This window comes from Galleria mellonella, unplaced genomic scaffold (assembly GCF_026898425.1).
Source record: "Galleria mellonella isolate WM207_F2 unplaced genomic scaffold, CSIRO_AGI_GalMel_v1 utg93, whole genome shotgun sequence".
Taxonomy (NCBI): domain Eukaryota; kingdom Metazoa; phylum Arthropoda; class Insecta; order Lepidoptera; family Pyralidae; genus Galleria; species Galleria mellonella.
Window position 1 is genome coordinate 148,296 of NW_026442176.1, and position 22,345 is coordinate 170,640.

General features: G+C 32.0%; 2 protein-coding genes across 2 annotated transcripts; one reads left to right on the top strand and one right to left on the bottom strand.

Annotated features, from left to right (window-relative positions):
- Positions 1-2,818: 2,818 nt before the first annotated feature.
- Positions 2,819-5,474, bottom strand: LOC113516703 (Krueppel homolog 1-like). The gene is made up of 2 exons (XM_026901166.3): positions 5,153-5,474; positions 2,819-4,134 (listed from the first exon to the last, which is right to left on the bottom strand). The coding sequence occupies exons 1-2, from the start codon at positions 5,457-5,459 to the stop codon at positions 3,098-3,100; spliced, it is 1,344 nt and encodes a 447-aa protein (XP_026756967.3). The 5' UTR covers positions 5,460-5,474; the 3' UTR covers positions 2,819-3,097.
- A 12,328-nt stretch (positions 5,475-17,802) lies between these two features.
- LOC113516957 (small nuclear ribonucleoprotein-associated protein B) lies at positions 17,803-19,468 on the top strand. The gene is made up of 2 exons (XM_026901466.3): positions 17,803-17,961; positions 18,140-19,468. The coding sequence occupies exons 1-2, from the start codon at positions 17,959-17,961 to the stop codon at positions 18,701-18,703; spliced, it is 567 nt and encodes a 188-aa protein (XP_026757267.1). The 5' UTR covers positions 17,803-17,958; the 3' UTR covers positions 18,704-19,468.
- The last annotated feature ends 2,877 nt before the right edge of the window (positions 19,469-22,345 follow it).

Below are 22,345 nucleotides of genomic sequence, written 5' to 3' on the forward strand. Positions count from 1 at the left end.
TAAACATATTTGCATTTTATGCGCACTAGTGTAATTATTTTTAGTCACTTTTTGTGATTGCTACGTCTATGATATATATGGTTAGTATTATTATGTATATTAGATATATAGTTAATTATTACTTCGATATTAAAACCTATCTGAATTTAAACTCGGAACCGATCTAAATATCATAATATTAAAAAAAAAATATAGAGTCTGAAAATATAATGAAACATTCCATACCAGAGGGAGACTTTGTACAAAAGTCGATTGCTTGGGTACCTCTGTCCCATTCGTGTTTCAACCGTGAAGCAGTTGTGTTTGCATGGCTGTGTTTCGGTTTGAAGGGTGGGATATGGCGTGAATTTACTGGGTACAGAGGAATAACACCTGAGTCCTCAGGAATGGCAACGCATGGGGGGTATCATGGGCGAAACAGTATACTCTGTTATGTCCATGGTACTGCTCATGTCTATAGGCGACGGATACCACTTTCCATCAGGTGGGCCGTCAGCTTGTTTGCCATTCTAAGTTCTATAAAAAAAAAAAAAAAAAAAAAAAAAATTCTATTTATAAGTATTTTATAATCGTAACATTTCCGCTGTCGACGAAACCCAATGTATATCGATATCGAGTTGTAGATTAATGTCAATGCTGTCACTCTTAACTGAAGATAAATGTCACGTTGACATCTATCATACGACAGATGTCAACATGACATCCGTTTCCCTTGCAAAACGCTCAAGATTATTTGTCTCTCTATTTAGATGCATATGGAACATCCAAATCAAAATAGGTAAGTGATAATACGCATGCCAAGTGAAAATGTAATGGTATAGTTACCTATTATTTTTTAAGACAAATTAAGATGCGCCTCAGTATTTAAAAACTTAAAAATATTTATATTTTTTTTATAATATGTAAAAAAATAGTATTCTTATGGGGCATGTAACTCCCTAAATAGGTGTCTACTAAGCTTAGATTTTGTTTTTGATGTATGATAATAGAATGGTAACCCCGGCATACAGTGGCGGAGCAACAGTGAGGGATGATTGGTGAGGATGAAAAGGCGGGTCAGTTAGCCTATCGTGACGAATTCAACAATAAATTAGTCACAATGGTTCCCTATACTGCGTGAATTTCGACCTGATAATGTATATTGATAGCGATGGGGACTAATCTCCCCATTACTAACAATAAACTTAGATTAGGTATACTATAATCTGCACTACTGAAATTGAAAGGAAACATTGAGTAAATTTCTATGCCGTAACGTTAGCCACAGTACTTCTTTAAAAAAAAAACACTATATTTCTTTTAGAACAATCGTGTTTTCTTTCCTTTATTACTTGATACCTACCTACATATTTATTATAATTTTCTCTTGTATTGATTCTGCTTGTACAAGTACGTATTTTGTAAATCGAACAATTTTTTCGTGGTAAGTATTAATGTGGAAAAGTAAGACCTACGATATCAGGATACGCTGTCGAAAATTTATGATAAAATAAATTTGTCCCGTCGTGACGAATTTACCTCTCTTCCTCTCTTTAGGATTATAATAAAATTTATCAAAAATAAATTTGTCCCATATTTAAATCTTATAAATCGTTACTATAAATTTTAAGTTTACAAAACGGTTAAATAATTTAATTCGAGTACACTTAAATATTGCGATACTTATTTGTATGAGCAATAATTATATTATTAATAAGCGGATCGAATTATTGATTATCAGCGCCTTACTATCCGACTCGACCCACTGAAACTACTGAACTGAAACTGTTCATTTTTTACCGAATTTATCATGGAAAGTGCTCTGAGATCGGATTGATGCCTGCTGCTGATTTTTTCCATTGTACAACCCACCACAAACTAAAGTTCCATCTCAAACATCTGAATGAGTGGCAGTCCTCCACCGTGCGTTTTTCAAAACACGTTCTTCCACGCCCAACCACTCTTTGAAATCAATTTCCAGCAACATTATTTCCGAACCGATACGACATTATAACCTTCAATAAAAGAGCATATTCCTTAGTCACTTAGCTGTAGTCACTTACCAGGTGAGCCGCATACTCGTTTGATCCCTATTACAATATAGTGCGTGTAAAATAAAGTATAAAAACCTTCCTCTTACCGCATTAATATTGATATTAGTCTATCAACAACTTTGTAAATTGATCTAGTTATTAGTCTCTGTAGGTATTTGATAGTGGCACAATAACAGCCCAGTTAGGCAGCGATTAATCGTGGTGGTATCCCTAGATCGATTCCAGTCTAAATCTCGAAATTATCAGATTCACGTTTGGTTTAAAAATCAAATCACTTATTTTTTAGAATATACTTACCTAAGTTATATTCCGGTAAGTCATATCAAAGACATTTGTATTATAACGAAGACGGCCTAGAAACTCGATACTAAAACACAAATCCCCAGACAATATCATTTGATGTTAAAAACGATAACATTTCATAGATATTTTCAATAACTTTTTGATGTACTACGAGCGTTGTATCTTGTTAGAATTAGCAACCCTCGTAGCAACTATATAGCTGGACGGATTTTAACAAAACTACTTTTCAATACTTTTTGAAAAGTAGTATCTAAATTTTTTTATTGGATAACTCTGAATTAATAGACACATACGTCTAGTACATATTATTATTATCAGGAATCATTTTAATTACTGTAATGAAATATAAATTTATACTCAGATAGTAAGTAATTTGACAGTCTAAATCAAGATTTTGTACAATAGACAAGTATGTACTAATTTCTATAAGTATAAAGTTGTAGGCAGTCATAGAATTGATTCTATAAATGAAATCAAGCACATCATTTTACAATCCTTTAATAGGTTCATAATGCAGTAGATAAATATAAAAACTTATTTTAATAATGACGGCACAAATGCATTTAGACAATTAGTCTTTTACTCATTTCTTAGAAGCTAATCTGGCTAATATCTATTTATACTATTATAACATAAAATTACCTTAAGCTAAAGCTACAAAATCGTGGAGAATCAACCCACATACAGCCTTTCAAATAGAACAAAGCATTTAAATAAACTTATTAAATTATTACCACACTCTATTAATGATAAATAGAGTGCTACAACGCATCCGTCGCAGCAGGTGCAAATTGTATAACCGAAGTGTGACGTACTTCAGGTTCTGGCGGAGGTATAAGTTTCCATTTGCGAGGCGGCAGCGAAGATCGTATATTGTATACGGTATGTTGTGGCGCTAATATTGGCATTGGTGGCTCAGAAACAGGTGGAGGAGAAGTTGAAGGGACAGTATTCGCAGCTGGTACCGCCGGACATTGAGGTGATGGCGGTGAACTTGGCGGTGTTGGTGGTAGTTGCTGTAACGCAGCTTCCACTAAATCACACATTACATTTCCATTCATTACTAGCGGTACGGAGGACTGCATAGGTGGTGCACGAGGAGTTTCAGCACCATGCTCCTTATATATATGGGCTTCCATCTGTTTTTTCGTATTAAATGTCCCGTCACAAACCGTACAACGATAACATCGTTCACCGTAATGTTGAAAACGATGCAGTTTCAATACATGGTTGTAACCAAAATCTCTAAGGCAAATGTCACAGGTATAAGGTCTCTCTCCAGTATGAGTTCGCGAGTGTACTTTAAGTTGCTTTGAACAAGTAAATCCTTTTCCACAGCCAGGTGCAGGACAACGATAGGGTTTTTCACCTGTGTGTGTTCTCAAATGAATAACTAATTGCCCAGACTGTATAAATGTTTTGTGGCAATGGGGACACGCGTGAGGCCGCTCCCCCGTATGAATTCGGGCATGACGATGGAGTTTCCCAGAGTGTTCAAAAGCTGCATCACACACACTGCACCGATATGGCCTTTCCTTAGTATGGATACGGCGATGCACCTGTAAGTTTTCCTTGACACTAAACATTTTGTGGCAGTATTCGCATTCGAAGGGTCTTTCACCCGTGTGTGTTCGATAATGCCGCACGAGCCTCGCTGGCACAGCAAATGTTTTATGACAGACATCACACCTATGAGCATCTGCAGCGACACGGTGCGATCGCGCGTGAGCTGTTAATGCACTTCGTGTAGAGAGCGTCAAGCCGCATTCCCCGCATTGATGAACACGTTCTTCTTCACCTGTCGAACGTAATGATTCATGTTCAAACGTAGTAATAGAGTTCATTATTTCAATAGATGAGGCAGGTCCCCAAATATTGTTAATTATAAAACATGTAAACGCGACGACCGTTCACAGTGCACTGTGTGTTGTGTATGGTATGCAACGATCAGGAAATATCAGGATGCATATAAGACCAGAGAGGGGTGCGAGCGGGAAAGGGGAGCGGATCACTAGAGAGTGAATGTCCTCTGAGAGCACGTGGAGGCCAGTACCGCGATTTCGACGCGACGAAACCGCGGTGCGCGCCTCCACGTGTTTGGGCCGCCGACCCCGAGTTCACTCCAATGTAGGTACCCCGCTTCTCTTCCCACATACCCTACCTCATCCTATTTTTGTTATGCGTACATTCTACTCTTCCCGTATATAGATAATAATTTATAAGTACAATAAACTTAATTAAAAAAAAATAATTAGTAACGAACGACGTGGGATAAATGTATCTAGGCAACTTTAGAATTGAACATCTGCATATCTATTTATTAAGCTAAATACTACCTAAGCATTTCATAAATATTGTGTGTTATTTTATATTATTTGTTTCTATTATTGCACTGACTTAAGTTGTTATAAGATATAAAATTGTTATTCTATACTAGCTTTTACTCGCGACTTCGTACACATGACTGGGATATGTTCACTGAACGATATAAAAAGTAGCCTCTTCCATCCAATATAGTACCAAATAAATATAATACCAAATTTCAATGATTGGTTAAGCCGTTAAGGCGCTATAAGGTAACAAACAAACTCATTTTCCTATTTATACTAGAAAGGATAGGCTAGTAGGTAAGTGGGAACTGGCTATAAATTTGTTAGTGTCCCATGTAAAGAAGCTTAAATCTAGATGTTTTAGTCTTAGAATCAGTATTTTACGTAAAATAAAACTAACATAAGTTTATTAATAAATACGTATCTATAATATAAAATATAGATAATATTCGTTAAGTAATGTAAAATAATATTTAGTTTGCTTACCTATCATATTCCACGACGATAATGATTGATCACTTTCTCGAGGGCTATACGTATTATTTAGGTATAATGGCGTTGATGTTGGTGTAGGTTGCGCACAAAGTCCGAGATTACAAAACGAGCGCTCGCTCAAACGACGGTCGGCGGCTGAATGCGAGCCGCGCGCAAGGAAATTCGTTTGCGACCGTCCCACCGGGTGACGAGGTCGCGACGCGAGCGAGCAGCTCAACCTGCTATTACTCCGCTCCACCGCCACCACCACCGCCACCGCTCCTCTCCGTCTTTGCTTTGCAGTCGCACCTAATCGCATTGTAGTTTATTGCTTTGCTATAAGGATAGTTACGTAGTGCTGTTATAGTTTTGTTTTTAGATAATTGTAGGCATAAGCATTTAATTAGAAGAAATATTTGCTAGATACCAAATTGAATATCAACTCTATAGATCTACCTACCTATTCTATGTGTGTTTTTTTTATAAATAACTATTTAAGAAATACTTAAATCTATACCTACTTATCTACCTAGTCTCAATTCTTCTTATCTCGATTCTTCTTAAAATTAAAACTACATTTAATAGGTACTCTGTTACATACATTAAGATTTTTAATTACGTACTTTATTTTATTAATTCAAGAAAATATTTTATATCTATATAAGTAAGCAAGTCTTTGTGGTAGGTATTAGGTGCATAATTACATTCTTTAAGTATTTAAGGAATATTCATTATTATTCATAATTAAACTGTTATATGTTTTTATTTATGTATGATTATTATTATAACCACGATAGACTGTAGACAACATTATATTGGTAAGTTGTACCTACACGTTCTTTCAAGATGCGCGTCGCGAGGCAGCATGAACGCGCGCGGTACGCGGTAAGCGGAGAGCAGGGTAACGCTACACGTGGAGGCCCACCGCGGTTTCGAGCGCGCGTGTGAACTGGCAATATGAGTGCGTGCGCGTGCGTAACTTTGAACCCTCCCCCCATCTTTGTCTTCCCCTAACGATATCTGACTTTGTTTTGTCTGTCTAGGACAACATAACATGAACTACGATAGGTACGCCTTTAGAAGGTAGCTAACCATTTTGTAACCGTAACCTATTAAAGAACATATCTATAATTGCTGCATTTTATTTAGAAAACAAAATGTGCCTACGGAAATACAGATAGATCCTTAAATATATTTAATTCACTTAATTGAATTACTAAAACTAAATTAAACCTAACCTTTTTACTGGAAGGGAAGGGATTGTTGATAATGGAGGTGTAAAAGCCCTATTGTTAGCAATATACCCTATACCAGATAGATTTCACGTAGTTCCTCCTGAAAACCATCGTAGTTTATTCTTATCGGATTCATCACGATGGGCCAAGTGACCTGTTTTCACCTCACCTTTCAGGATTCACTGTTGCCGTGCCAACGTGTACCGATACCGCAGGCGGGATTATCATCATCATCGCCCTTCAAAATCAAAATCCTTTTTTACTAAATAAACTAATTAACAGGAATTGATCATGAAATTGAAAATTATATGGTTAAAATTTTACTTACATATCTAAATCTCAAGAAAAACAAATGCAGGGAGAAAATTACACTTCATAACCATAAGTATAACATGAGAAAAACGCAGTATTTCATATAAATAACATAGTAGTAATAACAATATAATAGTGGGCTTTAACGCCGTACCTAAGGAACGAACCGTAACAGGAATCGCTTTGTTTAATTCGCCAATGTAAATGTAATAGTTAAATTCGCGGACAACAGCGTCGTCTCAATTGCATATAGCCTTCAATATTATTACATATTTTAAACATTAAATAAATGTTTTCAAGGTAGTATATATATATATATATATATATATATATATATATATATATATATATATATATATATATATATATATATATATTATATGTACGTATAGGTATACGGATTTATTAAAGTATGCCGAAAGGTAGTATATATATATATATATATATATATATATATATATATATATATATATATATATATATATATATATATATATATATATAAAGTAGGTACCCAACATCTACTAGTTATAAATTTAGTATCATAGTATGTAGATGTATAGTTAAAGTACATGATCTATGACTTACAATGATAAATATTAGACATACAATTTAATTACTTTTATTGTCATTTTTACATTTTATTATTATTATTGACATTATTTTTATTGTTATAAGTTATTATAATTTTAATTTTATATTGTACATGCCTATATGGTAGAATGTGGAGGAATGAACATGTAAATAATATTTTCATCTAATGTATGTACCCATATTCGTACAATAAATGATTTGAATTTGAATATGAACGAAATAAATTTAGTTCTACCTTGCATGTAATATTCTACAGTGTTATTCTATAAAATTTCGCACTACATTACACAACGAATTTCATTTTGAACTTATTTAATTTTAATCTCTATAAGCTTTAGGAAAGACATGTGAAATTAAGTTTTGAAAACTAAAATACGCTCGTTCCTAAAGATGGCAATACACTTACTCCGGTTCATTACGCCGCCACCAGTTCACACGCGAAATGATGCTGTCATCCATCTTACTTGTTCACAGAATACAAAATAAATCACTCGAGGATCTGCTAGTAAAATATGAGTTTAACTTTACAGAATACTACCATTGTTCTATGACTTTTCAATTGTCCACTTTTACTTCTAAGGCAAAGAGGGAGTTTTCTCTTATTATACCTATTTTAATTTGTAACTAAGTTACGTGATTATGTTGACAAAAACTGAACCGATTTTGATGACTATTTTTTTTAATTAATTATGTTTACTCCCATGATAATCTCATATTGATTTTGTGACGAAGAATTTTGAAACTTATTTTTCTTTTTTTTAATATAATGCGTAATGTAACAAAATCAACATTATGCGCCTTTTAAAATCAATGTGTGTGTTCACGTCTTTTTTTTTTGCAGAGCAATATATTTATTTATTTTATTTTTATATATTTTATATATTATATTTTTATTTATTTATATTATAATAGTACTTGTTTACATTTCAATAAATTATTCTTAAATGTAAGATTTAATCGTATTTGAAACATCTAAACTATAATACATATTCTACTAATAATTAATTATGCACTACTTGCACCTGTGTATACAAAATTTTGAAATCTATTGATGACTAGCATCTGTCCGTAACTTAGTACGCGTGTATTTTGCAAATAGGTGACCAATCCTAAATCATACACCAAATTTTAAGTGAAACCTTCAGAAATACAACTGTGATAACCGACGACGCCGAAATAAACATCTATATGTTCTATCTATACAGACTAAAATTGAAAAAAATGAATATTTTGACTTCTTTTGTTCGTATTTAAATTATATTATCTCTTAAATGTCTGTCATGTACAGAAATCGTTTAGTTAAAATTTTATTATATTTTTAAGATTTAAATTAAATGCCAATGCCATACTGATTTTTTTTAATTGTTCGAGACTGAAGTACAAATTTATTTCAGCAAACAAAGCGTTATTATGTAAGGAGTAGATATGAAAATAAATCTAAATATAAATAATTCTAATACACCAAATCTTTACAAATAATATCTGGTATTTTATTCATAATAAGAAATCGTAAAGATTTGTTTAGTGTGAACAAAAACTGTTATTCAACTATATAATAAATTGCCCACTGTGACTATAGTAATATTCTGTCAATTGACACCTATTGTAACATTATAGAATTCAAATTTATAATACTAATTCCTACTTATATAATTACTAATATTTAAACAGTTAAATATTAGATGAAAATACATTATATTCACACTATGACTCGATAGGTATATCTCACATAAAATCGAACATGGTTGATAAAAGATGCCATAGTCAGTAAATTTTCAACGGAAAATCAATCTAAGAAAATGGGTCTGATATTCAAAAGAACTTAGTTATGTAATTGTATTTTAAATTTTGATGTACAGATTATATATTTGTAGAAACGTTGCATGCTTGTATGCAGATAAGAACTGACCCCTCAGTTCAAACGTTTGCGTTGAAAAACTAACAAAACACATCTGACGAGTTATCGACAACGCTTATTCTAAATTTTCAACCCAACCTTTCTTTTGTACGTAGTCTCGAAACAATTTTCCCTATGGTATATATATATATATATATATATATATATATATATATATATATATATATATATATATATATATATATATATATATATATATATATATATATATATATATATATATATATATATATATACATATATATGGGACAAATTCGAATCAATTGAAATCGACTGAGCTTACGTGAAGAGCTGTGTATTTAGGCTGTATATTTGCAAATGTTAAATCTTAAAGTTGACCCTCTACATCTTGCTCAAACTAGTATAAACTGGCCTCGTTTTCCTGGGCTTCTTATTTCCATAAACGGTAGAAGCTATTTATCTCTGCGTCCTATATTGATTTTTGTGATCATAAATCGATAAAACAGATCATGTCTTCATTACTTCGTATTTTAGTCTTAGATCGAGTTATTTTGTTTTCATAACATTGTTTTAGTTTACGCAACATTGGGATCGATTCTGAGGCGACGTTTCTCTAAACAAATCTCTTAACTTAATATTTTAATTTAAAATTTTTACTGTTTTATAGATCATAATAATTTTAAATTAGATTTATAATAATTTTTACTTAGATGTATTAAAAGTTTAGTTTATATGATTATTAATTGAAATTTTCTATTCAGATAGATAGATCAGGTAGATTTAGAGAAATACCATATTAGAATTGATCCCAATTTTTTCTTAATCTATCTATCATCATCATATCAGCCATTAACTATCCACTACTAAACATAAGGCTTCCCCAAAAAGGAGGTTTTGCCAGTAGTTTCTACGCTTGGCAGGCGGGTTAGCAACCGCAGTTAAACTTTGGTAATGTTTTAAGAGCTGCCTATCCCTCAACCTTTAAGTTTCTTTAGCCGCCTTTTACGACATCAATGGAAAAGAAAGGGGTGGTTCACTCTGTGCCAAAACTACACGACAAATCTATCTGTATTTATACTATATTATAAAGAATCATGATTGACTGTCTCATCATAGCCAAAACTACTAAAGTTAGAATTACCAAAGATTCGCAGTCGATTCCTTTTATGACCTATACAAATAATATAAAAGAATTTTTCGAAATTCAGTCCCTAAAGGTATAAAGGTATAATTTTGTATACATTTACTTAACCGATAGATACTTAAAATTTACTATAAATACACTTAAATAAAAATGATGAAATTTTATTTCAGCATTTAACACTCAAAACAATTGAACCTCCAAATGTTTTAAAAAAAGTATGAAATAAAGAAAAATGTCCTGACTGATTCAATCAACGCATAGCCGAAACTTTTAAAGCTTGAAATACCAAATTTAGACAGTAGATTCCTATTATGACCTACACGTCTAAGAAGAAAGGATTTTTCGATTTTCGGCTACTAAGGGTATAAATATAGAGGTGAAATTTTGTATGAGAACCAATATTACTTAAATTGGTTAAAAATATACTGAATTTGAGTTTAATTAGATTTAAATAAAATAATGAAAGTTTGAATATTTGCACTTATTAAATTTATATAATATTAGTAATATTGATGAATTGATTGATTGATGTGGAAGAAGCGAAAGAGGTTTGTTTGAATCGAAGCATTTGGCGTTCCATTGTTTCTGCCTACCCTAATGGGAGACAGGCGTGACAGATATGTATGTATGTATGTATAAAAAGGAAAAATTTGATTGTTTGTTTGTAATGTATAAACTCAAATTACCCAACCGATTTTAAAAATTCTTTCACCTGTAGTAGTTATATTATCAGCAAGTAACATAGACTGTATTATCTTTTTATCTATCTACCTGTGCGAAGCCGGGATGAATCACTAGTCTGTGATAAAATTAATACGTGTATAGATTGTGTAAAACGTAGTGCTATATAAGTTTTTCGGAGTAATATCAGCATATAAATATAATATATATTACAAATGCCATAGTTTATATTATTGCGATTTTGGATTTTATATTACCCCAAAAACTGCTGAAAACTATACAAAAATTTTAGGCGCTTGAGTCACCGGATTCCAGCTATGTCCAGTGTGCCTTTGATAAATAAATTTTGTATAAATATTTCATTGTTTTTATTAATGACTACAGAACCTTATATCAAGTATGTACTGATATAACCCTGACCAGTTTATTTAAATAAATGTCTGTCAATATTTTTAGCTATTTTTTTACACATATATATGTAGAATATAGCATGATTCTGAATTAATATTTATTGTTGAATTATATTTACACTACTTATCTACTAGTAAGAATATCATTTTGTTATCAGAAAATTCCAACCAGCATATACGTACGTAAGTTGAAAGTCTGTATACTTGCAATACTATCTAAAATAATATGCAATGTAGCCCTTGTTATCGAATAGCATAATAAAATTGAAGTACTCTACTAAGGTAATGTGCCTGTTCCAAATAGAATTGAGGCAGGTTAAGATTTTTTTAATATTTCATAAATAATACCCGGACAAGTACTTATACTGCAGTAAAATACATTTATAATCACTTAAGTGCAGGTTGCTACATGTATTATTTAATAAACAAAATTATATTTTTTTCTAAATAAAACTAAATTTCGTTAAAATCCTGAATTGTACCTACATTATGTATTAAAGCGAGGGAGGGTATTGAGGTAGACTAGGAGTGGGGTACGCCATGAGGGAGGGGGGAGGGGAGCGAAATGTCGACACGTGCTGCACGGTCACCGAACGTTCGAAACCGCAGTAGTGAGGCCAAGCGGCTCGTGCGCCCGATTCAACCTTCCTCAATGCGACCGCAACTGACCCGCGCGGGCTGCGCCACCGACCGCTCTCCTCACCCCCGTCCGCCCGCGCTACGTGTAGGTAATATGTATGCTGGCGAGTTATAAATTTAAGCTTCATACCTTGGTAGGTACATAAAAAAATATTTTAATTCCTTATTTTCTTTCTGTCATAAAATATTTTAAGAGTATTCATAAATACCGAAGATTAGCGAAGTATGACAATGCTGGAATTATGTAGAGACTTGTCAAATTTTCAATAAACACTTAATAAAAATAACACTCAAAAAATGTTCTGTTAGTGAATTAAATTTATCAAGTTGGCACTGTAAATTTGGATTTTGATACCTAGGTATTAACATATTAACACCGTATTGGCAACTTTTGAAGAAAAATGTGGAGTAGAAGGTGCAAAACTTTGTAGATTTTTAGGTTTATGTATCAAATCTATGATTAACATTTTCGTTCGCTATCAGAGTCCTCTATAAATAGTATAGAAAATTGTTCAATTATAATTGATAAATCCTACGTTGTGACACTTTAATAAATTTCGGTATGAAACCTCTTAAATTTAATAAGCAACAATTATATAAAAATGTAACTTTACCTAAACAATAAATAAAACCTGTGACAACTGAATTTGACGCCCACTTTATTTATTTACAATTACAATAGGTGTGCTAAAATAGATCGATTGCCCGCATGCAAAAGTTATAAATTACTCAGCGGGCTATGGAGAGGGCTATGCTCGGAGTCTCTTTGCGTAATTGAATCCGAAATGAGGATATTCGCAAAAGAACCAAAATAAACGAAATAGCCCGAAGGATAAATAAGGTGAAGTGGCAATGGGCTGGTCACATAGCTCGAAGAACCGACAACCGATGGGGAAGAAAGGTTCTTGAGTAACGACCACGTACGGATAAACGCAGTGTAAGATGACCCCCCATTAGATGGAATGATGACCTGAAATGCTTTGCAGGGAGTCAGTGGACGCAGGTGGCTCAGGACCGTTCTTTATGGCAGTTTATGGGGGAGGCTTATGTCCAGCAGTGGACGGATAATGGCTGAAATGATGATGATGACAATAGATGTCTACAATTACTGAGGTAGAAACCTAGGTATAAATTAATCATATCAGTTAATCAATCTGCTGGGCCTGTGAGAGGATTGTTGACTCTTTAGGAAACTTTTCACAACATGAGCTAGGTTCAAGTGAAATTAATATTTACATATCGAAATTATACTGAAAAAGAAATTATCACAACCTGTCTAAGATAGGTATAGATATAACTACTTCTTATTTTTTATATAAGTATATCTTTGATATAAGGTAGGTACTTATAATAAAATAAATCGAAAAACAATACAAATTTAGACCTATTCCATCAATATTAGGACATACGTAGATATTTAGATACCTATATTACTGGAGGGTAGGGGTAAGGAAAACCTTTGTATAGGTATAAAAAAAAGTGTAAAAAATTTTATTACCAAAAAAATTAATAATATGTATATTATGAAGTACTCAAAAACAGAGCAAGTAATCACTACGATATAAGATTGGACACCGGTTTTATATCAATGAAAGCTGGAAAAAATTTAAAACGCATGTTACCTTTCTGAAATAACAATACAAAAAAATTTATATCCGTAGTGTTGTACTGCTATCTATATATGCCACCATCTAATATATCGATATCGACAGTTGCCATAAAAAAAAGCTGCATCATAATGTTTTTATGAAGAACATGGAGAATAAAACAAGTATCTATGTTTAGTTCCTTTATTTTACTCTATTACAATTTTAAATCTAACCTTTTTGACAGATGAGTAATGCAAATTCTCTTTGGCGCATTAAACAATAATTGAAAATATTGTGCCGGGTCGAAAAATACTATAATATGCCAAAAAATATTTATATTTTAAAAAGTGACTTTTTAACGGGAATTCGCATACCAATCTTTTATATAAATCTTAGATTATATAGATGGAGTGTTTCCATACAAATGCTTAAAAAAATGGGTCAACATTTCATACAGCGACAGTGTTACCAAATTAGAAATTATTACTTTAGACTAAGGTAAATAGGTGAAGGTAAGTTACAACAACTTAAACTATTATTAGGATTAAATAATATTTAACTATATTTATATATTTAATTATATTACTTATTTATTTATTAAGAATAATGCGTAGATAGAGAATAACAATGCAGTAGATGGTACTTCATAATTCTTTCATATTGCTTTAAAAAATAGTAAAATTTTGAACTGAAGGATGAGAAACGATATTTGTGGGTCCATGTATATTATAAATATGAATAGTTAATGTCACTAAAAGTAACGGACATTTTAAATACTTTTTACTTAACTGATTTCTTTGAATACGAATATTTTAGAATTACAATCTCAGATTCTTTGTATTGATTTTAGTAAAAATTTATATAGAATCCATTTTAAATTTATGCAAGCTTTTGGAATTACCTACGTATGGAAATGGAAAATATGAGTTAATTACTTGTAATTAAGTTAACTAAATATAAAAAAAAAATTGTTTAATTTCTTAATTCAATTTAAATAAAAATAACAGCCATTTTGATTAATTTTGACATCAAATCCATATTTGAAGTGGCATTTTTTATTAATTGTGACTGCGGATTTAAAGTGTTCACTGATATTCACATATCGATTTTAGAAACAATCAATCGGATAATAAATAAAATAAAAGTACCGGTCATTTCGATTAATTCTGACACCGAATCCATATTTAAAATATGTACAGATATTCAAATATTGATTTTAAATGCATATGATCAAATAACAAAAAAAAAAAGATTAATTCTGACATCGGACCCATATTTGAAATGTACAAGTTGTATACAGTTCCTCAGATATTGATTTTGTAAGCAATCAGTCAAATAACAAACAAAGCAAAAATTTGACAATTAGCTGACAAAATCTTGGCTCTGTCTATATATTTTACATATCGAATATATATCGACAGAGAAAATTAACACATTTAAACTAAGTAATATCTGAAGCATCAAATATACAAATTAATTTTTTTTAAATAATTTTTTGGTATAATATAATTATATATATTTTTTTATATACAACAAATATTAACAAATACATGAATATCCACAAATTCCTTAGAGATTACCAATAAATATCAGTGGCATCTTATTGATGGTAACGATACAACAAATTGACAAAAGCAACAGGCCGTTACATATGCAGCTGTAATAATTGGTTATAAAAATTTTAACAAAAAATATTAGACTGATCATAGACATAAAAACAAAATATTACAGGGTGGAAGGGTAGGTTGACCAAGAAGTAAAACAGCTAATACAGACAAATGGTCTGAATAAGATCCGCCGAAGGTCGCCGTATAATTTTAAAACAAATAATAATATACAAATAATATACATAGACTTTAAATGGAAAAAAAAAAAAAACCATAAGAAACATTATGAGAAATTTACAGATATTTTTTTTATGCAACTTAGAATGACAAACAAGCTGACGGCCTACCTGTAATCGTCGCTTATGAATATGACCAGTACTATGGGTATAACAGGGTATACTCTATCACCCAAGATACCTTTCATGCGAAGACTAAAGTGTCATGCCTCTGTACCCTGTAATTTCACTGCCGTGCCATATCCCATCCTTCAAACCGAAATACAGCCATGCAAACACAATTGCCTAACGCAGAAACACCAATGAAACAGATTTACCCAAGAAGATAACTTTTGAATAAAATCTTCTACTGGTTAAAAATATAACAAATTATGTAACTATTACACATAAGTTTTTAAGAATGACAATGTATTCATACATTGATCGTAACAAAACTAGTAATTTAAATTAAAAAGTAAATTATTAAACCGTTTTAAATAAAAATTTTATAGGACTATATATCCTTTCAAATAAAAATGAAATTTCCAAATTGGTTTACAAATGACGTCGTTTTGAGATAACAGAATAAAAAAATATAACTGAATTGAGAACCTTCTCCTTATTTTTCATTCAATTAAAATACACTATTATTAATATCAATTGCAATAAATGAACTTTCAGTGTCGGTAATTTAAGTAACGATAGAATGTGCATGGTAAAGCACTATTTCATGCTCACGATTAGATCTAACGAACACAAATGTAATGCCTTTTTCGTCTCGTTTTTTATGATTGCATTTCATGTTTGTGGTTAGTACATAAGTACCAAAGAGTATAAGTAGCATTCTACTAAGAACAGGAATTACATAGAAGTGAAAAAATTTACAATTCATAGCAGGCTAGTGTACAGAAAATGTTATACGGCCGTATAACCCCACCAAATTCAGATAAAACCTGCTTGCATATTTTCTACATGAATTGTGTTGAATATATAATCTAGCAATCTAAAATTTGTCATTGACAAGTAATTGACATATCAAACATTTTCTTTACACTACTTGTCTGCTATGAATTAACAAGAATAGCAACTGATGGTGTATCTTTCGTCCTCTTTTTACTAATTATATTTCCATAAGAAAAAAGGAGGCAACCATATGGTTTACAGTTTTTATTTTATCATTCCTTCTACGTACTTCCTTGTTCTTAAACCTTATCCTACACAGAACAAGTAATTGCTACCTATCTTAACACATGATTCAAGGTGTAAGTAAAGTTGACATCTGTCATATGACAGATAAGCGGCCATTTAGATATCTATGCACTCAAAAATTATTTTGTTCATACAACAAGGTTCATATCTAATCATATTCGAAATTTTTGGTTCATACATTCCTTGTTTTTAGGTTCATACCACAGACTTATAACAAATCTGTGGGTAATATCCTAAGAACAAGGAACAACCTTTGGGAATACCATAGACGATTAAATAAAAACAGTAAATCATTTGATTACCTTATTTCTTCTTATGCTAATATTATTAGCAAAAAGAAGACGAGAAATATACTATCAGTAACATTTTTCTCAATTCGTAGTAGGCAAAGACTTAGCTTTAATATGTCCATAACAAATTTTACATAACTAAATAAAAGCAGAAAGTATGCGAACAGGTTGTATCCGAATTTGATAGGGTTATACGGCCGATAAAATCAAGTTAGATATAACTTGAATAATTTTACTTTTACGGACTATTCAAAAGGCAGATGTGTTTTTATATGTCTATCACTCTCTAATGCATTAACAATGTTATAAATATAACGAGCAACATATTATATAGATGATGCGTTCTATTTATTTTATTCTGAAATCTATGTTCATACCTCTTCCAAATTCTAAGAACAAAGAATTCCAAAAACTTGGACCAAATCAGCATCGACCATATTTGTTCTACTTAATGTCCTATTGACTATTTTGCTCTAACATATATGCACTTCATAATCTAAAGATTAAAAAATAGCGGCTCAGAATTGACCCTATTAAAATGAATATTTATGTAACAATTAGGTAGTGAATGTTGATGTTGTTTTTACATAGCAATTTAGTGTCTAAATTACTGTAATAAATTAATTCTATATTTTGCCACTAAACTACAAATAACCTTGTATATTACTGAAAACTATATTTTCCCTCTTCTTCAGTTATAATCTTTAGAGTTAAATAATCTTGATACATAAAAGAATTTTATTGACAATTAGTAATCGTTCGCAAATTTTTTGACGTGATGTTTGCTGTTATAAGGAATAAGGATAGTACCAACATAGACTAAGGATAGTACGTTGTTTTTTTTTTCTGGTCTGTCTAACATACTTTCTAACTGTATGCCGAGGTGGCAACACTAAGAGCATCCATATTTGTTTAGAGCTTTTCATCTGTCTTGTTTTGTGTATATGACATATTCCCGCTTCAAGTGATTTTTATAATTTTATCCAAATAATAAGTAATAATCCTATTTCAAAAATGGTACGTATATATTTCTTTTGTAGTATGTGGTCAACAAATTGTGTAATAAATTATAATTTTAATGTTTTACTCTACCGGTACCGGTGAATCTATATTTGAAAATTTTTGGAATATATCTTTTTACTAATTCTCACCTAATTATCATTGTATTGTATTAATAATATGTTGTTATTTACAGACGATTGGAAAGAATAATAAAATGCAACAACACATAAATTATAGAGTACGAGTAATATTACAAGACTCTCGTACTTTTATTGGAACTTTTAAAGCATTCGACAAGCATATGAATTTGATATTAGGAGATTGCGAAGAATTTAGAAAAATTAAATCCAAAAATAGTAAAACTGCAGATAGGGAAGAAAAGCGGACCCTTGGATTTGTTCTACTTCGTGGAGAGAATATTGTTTCTCTTACTATTGAAGGGCCACCACCCCCAGAAGAAGGATTACCTCGCGTACCACTTCCTGGAGCCATGGGTGGCCCTGGAGGCGGAAGAGCTGCTGGACGTGGATCTGGGCCTGGAGGCGCTCCACCTGGCTTGCAAGGCCCTGCAAGAGGTGTTGGTGGACCATCTCAACAACACATGGCTCCGGGATCAAGAGGTCAGTTGTCAGCACCACCACAAATGCGCGGAGGCCCTATGATGGGTGGGCCACCACCAGGGATGATGGGTGCTCCACCAGGTATGGGTCGCGGTGGGCCTGGAGGACGAGGGCCGCCTGGAATGCGTCGCTATTAATTTTAACAAATAATTCGAGTTTTAATTATCATAATGTGGAATAGTTTTAAGATTATTTTCAGTAAAGTCTGTGACATATTTTGTAAGCTGTTTGACTTTGTCAATTTAAGAGTTTTGATAGATGTAAGTCCTGCAAGTCAATAGGACATCAGGGATTTCCTGAAATTATTTGTCCCTAATTAAAGATCTAAATGAAGTCAAGTAAGTATGATATGATGAGTGTTTGACAATTATTTGGTAGAAAGCACTCCCAGCTGTCAAGTATATTAAAGTATCACTATATATAATGTATTACCTGTGACATTTTGCATGTCCAGAACATATTGATTAGGATAAAAAAGCCAAGGTATCTCCTTTTTTATTCAAATTAATTACTATGTATATGCTAAATAATAATTGATTTAGGCATTAAGTCACCAAGAAACGACAACCTCAGTTGCACATTACAATAATAGTAATAATGTGCATTTTATGCAGAGGGAGACTTTGTACAAAAGTTGATTGCTTGGGTACCTCTGTCCCATTTGTGTTTCAACCGTGAAGCAGTTGTATTTGCATGGCTGTGTTTTGGTTTGAAGGGTGGGATAAGGCGTGAATTTACTGGGTATAGAGGAATAACACCTGAGTCCTCAGGAATAGCAACGCATGGGGGGTATCATGGGCAAAAGGGTATACTCTGTTATTTCCATGGTGTCTGTGTCTATAGACGACAGTTGCCACTTTCCATCAGGTGGGCTGTCAGCTTGTTTGCCATTCTAAGTTCTATAAAGAAAAACCCTTCTAAAATGGACTATTTTAGATATTGTATAAAAAGTGTGAAAAAAATGTCTGATTGAATGAATGTGTTAATATTAGTATCTATGCATGTGTATTTACTGCAAAATTGGCATGAATGTATCTCCACATTGCAATATGCAAATAAACAAATTGCTATTAGTTATACCATTAAACCCTTCATTATTGTTAAAATTTTATGTGTTATGTGTAGTCTGTTTCAAAACCAAAAAACTAATACATCTGAAAACAATGTCTGACATGCCCAACAGCACAATAAAAAAAAATTATTGATGAAATATTTTGTTTTGTTACTAATTTAGAAAGTGATTCAGTGATAATTTTTACATAATTTGATTACTTACCACTAAGTACTATTCAATCAGTAGCTAAATTAACATTGTATATAGGGCCCATCATGTAGAAAGCTGAAATTCGTATTATAATTGTAATTTAAAAAGCATTTTATATGTTCCAATACTTCCAGAAGAGACTGGATATTCAAATATTTGTATGTTGCATATTTTTTCACATATAGTAATAATAAACGTAATCTTAAATATGACTTGATTTTACTGTAAATATATCATTCTAGTTACAATCTACTCAAAGGATCCAGTTTTCTTAGAGACTGGAAATAGCAGAGAGGTTTTTTTTTAATGAATAACAATAGATATGGTGCTTCAGAATTATTCCCAATGTTTTCAATTATTTAGGTTTCCATACCTCCAAAGGAAAAAATGGAACCCTTATAGGATAACTTTGTTGTTCGTCTGTCTCTCAAGACCCTTTTTCTTAGGAACGCGTGAAGGTATCAAGTTGAAATTAATATCATATACTCAGGTCTGTAATCTCTTAAAGCAGTAAAAAAATTAAGCTTCTAAATCGACGCAATTAAAAGATATGTCCATTTACGTTCATGTATATCGCATGTTTTGACATTAGCAAAGGGAATGAAACCTACTTCTTCTTCGGGTACTTCCCGTTGACCTAGAATCATGGAATTTGGCAAGAAGCAATGTCATTTAGCACAAGTAAAAAAAAAAAAGTTCGAGAACTATTAATTCATAGTTATTTTACAAAAAAAAAAAACTCGGTGATTCTGTACAGAACCCTCGTTGTGCGAGTCCAACTCGTACTTTACCAGCTGTTTTTACCATAGTTTGTACAAAAGTCGTCTGCTTGGGTACCTTTTATCCCGATTGTGTTACTGCTATGAAGCATTTGAATAGCTGTTTTGTTTTGAAGAGTAGGTGAAGTGCTTTCACATGGCAGTAAAATTGCAGGATACGGAAACAATGAGGCAGAATTTATATGAAAAATGTAAACCTCTTTCATCTTAAAATTACGTACATTCTAGTAAAATAAATGAATTTCATTTTATAAAAGCATAATAATATCCTTCCAGAATGGCGAATCATGTAAGGTAATATGGGATGTGCATTCTGTTAAGAGTTGTTACTGTTCATGTTGGACAGCTTGTTTATCTTCTATGAGCTTGTATTAAAATAAATTTCAATCTTCATATGCATAGTACATAGTGTAAATATATATATATATATATATATATTAGGGGGAAAATGGATTGATAGTAATGGAGTCAAACTGTCGCCTTGTTAGGAATATACCCTATTAGGTCGACCTCCACGCGGTTCCCCCTGGAAACTATCGTCGTTAATAATTGTTAAATTCATCACGATGGGCCAACTGACCTGCCTTCATACCAGTCCGGTGCCCAGCCAATGTATACCAATAGCGCAGACGGGCTCACTATTTCATTGTCATCCATAAAAAAATACAATATAAATATTTGACTGTGTGTCTTATTTTTCTTTCAATCTAATCTAATTAATCTGGGTGTTTTCTATATATGAATGTTTGTATTTACAAAAAAAGAAAAAAACTATCAGTTATTCCGTGGTACAAGCTCTGTTAAATTTGGTTTCAAACTAGAAGGCGTCATATAAGGCCATTCTTACACTATAATATTAATCACGATTTGTTATCAGTCTGGTAAAATATCACGTAAGAAACAATGCGTGTATTCTGTATGTTAAAGTTCCGTTCTGGATGAAACGCATTCCATTCATGACAATTTTGTACTATTTCTACTATACAAATTTTGAGTAAAAAAGTAAACTTCATGTAAAACATCTTATCTTATTAGTTTCCACATACTGAATATATAATTAATATATATTAAAAGCGAAATAATTAATTAATCGAAGCATTTGGCGTTCTATTGTTTCTGCCTACCCTAATGGGAGACAGGCGTGACAGATATGTATGTATGTATATATATATTAAAAGTTGTATCCATCTAGAAAATAAAATTACGCGACTTTTGTAAAATTAATAGAAAGCATATAGTTTTTCTATTCATTGTCAGAATTATGCGACATTTTTTTTTCGCTGCCCTCGTGTATGATGCTTCTGTAACATCTCGATAAATAGTCCAACAATAATCCACCAACTTACCATTATATGATACCGTATTCCATGTTTGCGATGGAATTGTTGTAAGCCCCGCAATTATGCGCAAAGAAGTCTAAATGAAAATGTAGATAGTGGATTTTCAAAGACATATGACATTCAAGAAATTGATGGTGAAGTAAGTGTAATTTCATCTTCGTAATTAGGTACCAATATTAAGACGATTCGGAATTGGGTGAAGATGCTGTGCGGCATAGGATAGTTCGTTGGTAGATTTGGATATACTATGGCATTCTTTTAGAAACGCTTACCTTTTTCAAATACATAAGTTGTCATGCAGAAGTAACAATTACGTGATTTGTCGATTTTCGCTACTGCAAAATGAAAGAATACTTTTTTGCAATTTAGACAATTTTTGAACTTGTAACCCACAGA

What these genes read in the sequence shown, in the direction of transcription:
- LOC113516703 (XM_026901166.3), bottom strand. Translation starts at nt 5,459, where the DNA reads ATGCGATTAGGTGCGACTGCAAAGCAAAGACGGAGAGGAGCGGTGGCG. An exon ending in ATCGTCGTGGAATATGATAG is followed by an intron (nt 4,135 to 5,152) that starts GTAAGCAAACTA and finishes TACGTTCGACAG; the next exon opens with GTGAAGAAGAACGTGTTCAT.